The following is a 4337-nucleotide window of genomic DNA, read 5'->3' as shown; positions in this document are numbered from 1 at the left end:
TGCCGAAGGCAGTCAAGTCTTACTATAAGTTTCAATGTCACTAAAACTGTAAACAGTACAAAATATAAGTGCATAATACACAGTAACTAACAGATCTCTCTGTACTTAGATTTTATGTGCCATATGGAACACCTATCAAAGGGACAGTGTGACCGCTAATCCACTGAGATTTGCAATAAGCAGCCAAAAGAGGCTGAATTTACACTTCCTGTGTTAGACTGGACCTTTTTTCATGGCAGTGCACTATCTGCTGCAGCCATTGCCTCAGTTGCTCCACTGTCCTGTGTTTAACTCTATCCCAGAAAGTTTCTATTGAAATTTCCCCTGCAGTGAGGTGATGAATATTCACTGTAATCTTTACCCCATTAAACTGCAAATGCAGTGTTACAACCAAACTATAAGTACAGCATAATGTGAAATCATGTTTTGCTTTCTTTTCCAAAATTAGGGGATATTTTAAAGTTCACTATCAGACAAAGGACTAAAAAGACTCCATCCAGTCAGGTATAACGGGGGAAAGCATACAATGGTCTTCCCTTGCAACCAGGTCCCACAAAGCACTAGTTTCATTACAGGCTTTTTCACTCAGGACCTGTGGTAGAATGTAACCAAGATCTTTGGAGTTCGGTCACAGGAGAATGAAGTGCTTTGTCCCACAAGGATACGCAGAGAATAGAAACACTTTAAAGAAACATTCCTACCTAGTGATGAAAACGACTCTTCGTCTAAACCACAATTGCTGATGGCCACAGATTTCAATTTTGGTAAAAACCTGAGCTTGCCCAGAAGAGGATCAGATGAGACTCCTACATTTTTATTTGAGGACAAATTTAGCTCTTGAAGACTGGAGAGTAGAGGTATCACCTGGGCTATGAAAACATGAAGTATTTATTAGACAGTCACCAATCCAGAACAAATATGTAGTTTTATATTTGCCTGACATAATTTCTTTTCTTTGTAAACCATTCCAAATGTCAAGGCCAAGTTTTGATACTCAAATTTATGGTGAGTAATGTTTTAGACCATAAATAGCCTTGTCATTTTAAGTAGGAATGTTTAAGTACTTAGGTATTACAGACTGTGTGGAAGGTTGTCAGAACACAGCTTCCCACTGAAATTTGCTAGGTGAAGTAGGGAATTTAACATTAAATGAGATACAGGGTTATTTCCAAATGTTTTCATGGCTAACTGAAACTCCTTTATATTAATGTTATTATTCTCTATTGGTCAAGAAATTAAAAACAGATAATGACTGCTCTTACTAATAGTTAACGCTTCTTGTTCTAAAGAGTAAAAACCAACGTCAGAAAGTTATGATAATGCACACAGAAAAATAAACTGTCTCACCGATTGAATGGGAAATGTCTTTTTCTTCCTAATAGTATTTATGAGTTGGATCAATTCAACCAGGAGACTGTAGTCTTCAGCTTTTCTCTAAAGCATACAGCAGCAGCAATGCAAGACCTCCTAACATCGCTCTCTACTTGACAAAGATCACCAGAGGGGTTTTCGGCAGTTACATTTACACGCACATATGCAACCATGGATCTGTGCTAATTTATACCAGCAGGGAAACTGTCCCTGGATATTTCAAAAAATACTGATTATCTAAAAAAGCAGTGCTTGGTGAGAATTCCTACATTCAGATCATGGGTCTGAATCATGGCTGATTCAGGTCCTTAGTTCCACATGGGAGCAGACACTATGAGATTTCCTTTGATACAGCAAAAAACCACTCCATATTGATAAGAAAGCTATATTCCGCACTGCACTTCCAGAACTGCCCACTGAAAATGTACTGAGATCTGCTAGACTAGGTCAGGCAGAATCTCTTATGCCTTTTATGAGATATTTTCAGAAGACAAAACCTACATTCTTAATGGATTTCCACAACATGTCCTTACACAAAACGGTCATGTCCTCTTCTGTTACACAGCACTGGTGGAGATCAAGGACTTCGAGATTTTTCAAGCTGGCCAAATGAGCTGTTGAGTCTTTAAAGCCACCAGCAATCTCTTTGTTACATGATATGTCTAATTTTCTTAGCTCGGCAAGGTGCAGTAAAGCAGTGTCTGAAATGGGAAAGGGAGCATGCTGGTCAGTGGCTGCTACAATAGCACAGGTCACAGCTTTAGCATTTATTTACTTTAATGTCAAAGTCTGAACAAGGTTTTGCAGGCAAAGCTCTTTGCTTAAGCTTCAGTGTATAATCACAGCAGACATACAGTAAATACCACAAAGCTTCCCATCCATGCAACTCCATTCTTCTCTGAAAGAGCAGGTGAAGGTGAGGCCAGCTCATCCCCCAGATCCATTCAGTCCTCAGCCTTTTGCTGAAATTACTACTGGGTGTGCTAATTAGTGCCAGTTGTTTTGTCTTATCCATAAAGACCTCCACAGATAATAAGCCTATTTCATATGGCTTCACTGGACACACAGTAAGTGGTAATGGTGAATTTGGATTTCCCTCTGTGAGTAGGATTAGCTTGTGAAAAGTTACCTAGCCTGTCTGTGCCCTTGTCGACGTTCTGTCTGAGGAGAGAGGAAGCGTGTCCAGAGAGCCACTAATCTACCCCAAGATGTGTCTCAGACAAATGGTGTGGAGGGTGAGTCTCCCCACTGACTTTCACATGCTTGAGCTCAGGGAAGATAAATGCTACTCCTGTTGAAAGGCTCTGTAGTCTTTTATCAATCCTCCAACAGCAAATAACGATTGCCCATTAACACTGCCAAACCATCAGCAAAATCCCACCTCCTTGCCTTTCTTAAATGGTTTTCAGATGTACAATTTATTCAGAATGAAAGTCTTTCTGAACATAAAGTCTAACCTAAGCTCTGGAGGCTGTCTTGCTTTAATCCACACATGTGCAAGTTTAACTCTTTCAAGCCTGGCACGTTTTTCAGATCCCGAGCAATAACCTTCATGTTGCAGCCGATGTGTTTGTTCATAGAGACATCTAATACTTCAAGGTTTGGGATCACATTCAGAATTTCAGCTGGGGAAAAAAAACAAAAAAGAAAAGGAAACCAGAATTGGTAATTGCATTTGGTAACTGTCTGGAATATATACAGTATATACAGATGAGCCCTAGAAAAATATAGCACCATGACAAACAGGAAGACGTAGGCTGGGTGGGTTAGCCTATACGTGTGGTTTAGGCTTACCAAGTTCCTGTTCTACCTAAAAAATACAGAAAAACAAAGATTGGATAGGAATAAAGAAAATAAAGAAAAATAAAAGAAAGAAAATCAGCAAAAAATCTGTATGAAAATAAAGGTGAAAAAATACAGGAGCAGTTAGAAAAATACAGGCAAATAAAAGACAGAAATATGAAGAGAAAGAAAAACTTCTAATTAAAAGATATAGGACTGTGTTTTGCATATGGGCCATCTCCTGCAGTGGAGATGACAACACAGGGGCTTCTCTTTAGGGAGAAAATATCTTTTAAAACATAGAAGCAGATCAAAAGACCACACAGGACTAAGCTGTGGTGAGAGGAAAGAGGGGAGGAGTGATCGGTGGTTGCCAACTCAGCCTAAGTTCCCATCTGTCAGGCCTTCTTTCCCATCCTATGGCTAACTGCACATTCAGCTACTTAATTTTAAGCAGTCAATGCTGCAAATTCTGGCACATGAGTTGCTCAGGGTCTCAAAGGATCCAGCAACCCTAGACCACTGAGGCAGCCAGACTGTGGTTTAGATCTAGCTATTCTTCTTCTCAACCCCACCTCACACGACTAGAGAGAACAACGTTTTTATTTGGAAAAAAGTGCATTAAATCCCAACACTGTGTGGTAAATGCTGTAACAATGCAGAGCCTGGAATAAATTAACTTTCCACTAATATTGAGCCCAATACAGCCATTACCTAAGTCAAACAAGTTACATTTTTGTGAAGGCAGACTCAGTCCAGCTAGATGGATACACATACCAAGGGATTCTCCGTCCTTTGCTGTCAGGTTACAGTCTGTAATTTTCAGAAGTTTCATCTTGCATTCCTTCTGGAGTTTCTTTGTCAGGAGTGACAGTTTTCCACCTATGTTACTGTTCCATGATAAATCCAGTTCTTCAAGTTGAGAAACAATTTCAAATGCCTCTCCTGTAACGGAAGTCTAATATGATTTATTCCAGGTATCAATTCCAGTGCAAGATAAAAATACAGGTTTGGAATATATTAAAAAGCAAGGTTAGCCACTTAATTCTAAAATCATTATAGTATCTAAGGAGCAATGCAGACCACAAGTCATTGTCACAGTACACAAGACCTGAAATTTACTCAGGTTCCCAAATCCTCATCAGGCTGTTTAGCCATCACTGTAGACCTGTGCCAGGACTCAG

At 39.6% G+C, this 4337-nt stretch overlaps 1 protein-coding gene across 1 annotated transcript in view; it reads right to left on the bottom strand.

Annotated features, from left to right (window-relative positions):
• The window catches only part of LRRC31 (leucine rich repeat containing 31), an 11665-nt gene that overhangs the window by 2228 nt on the left and 5100 nt on the right, over positions 1 to 4337 (bottom strand). Inside the window, exons 5-8 of the mRNA XM_010181838.1 lie at positions 3931 to 4098; positions 2829 to 2996; positions 1905 to 2072; positions 702 to 869 (exon numbers count right to left, since the gene is read on the bottom strand). Coding sequence (XP_010180140.1) covers positions 702 to 869; positions 1905 to 2072; positions 2829 to 2996; positions 3931 to 4098 — 672 coding nt within the window. The remainder of the gene's footprint in view (positions 1 to 701; positions 870 to 1904; positions 2073 to 2828; positions 2997 to 3930; positions 4099 to 4337) is intronic.

Source organism: Mesitornis unicolor, unplaced genomic scaffold (genome assembly GCF_000695765.1).
Source record: "Mesitornis unicolor isolate BGI_N332 unplaced genomic scaffold, ASM69576v1 scaffold14923, whole genome shotgun sequence".
In the NCBI taxonomy this organism is placed as follows: Eukaryota; Metazoa; Chordata; class Aves; order Mesitornithiformes; family Mesitornithidae; genus Mesitornis; species Mesitornis unicolor.
Note: the sequence above shows the minus strand (reverse complement) of the source record. Positions and strands in the feature narration are given on the sequence as shown.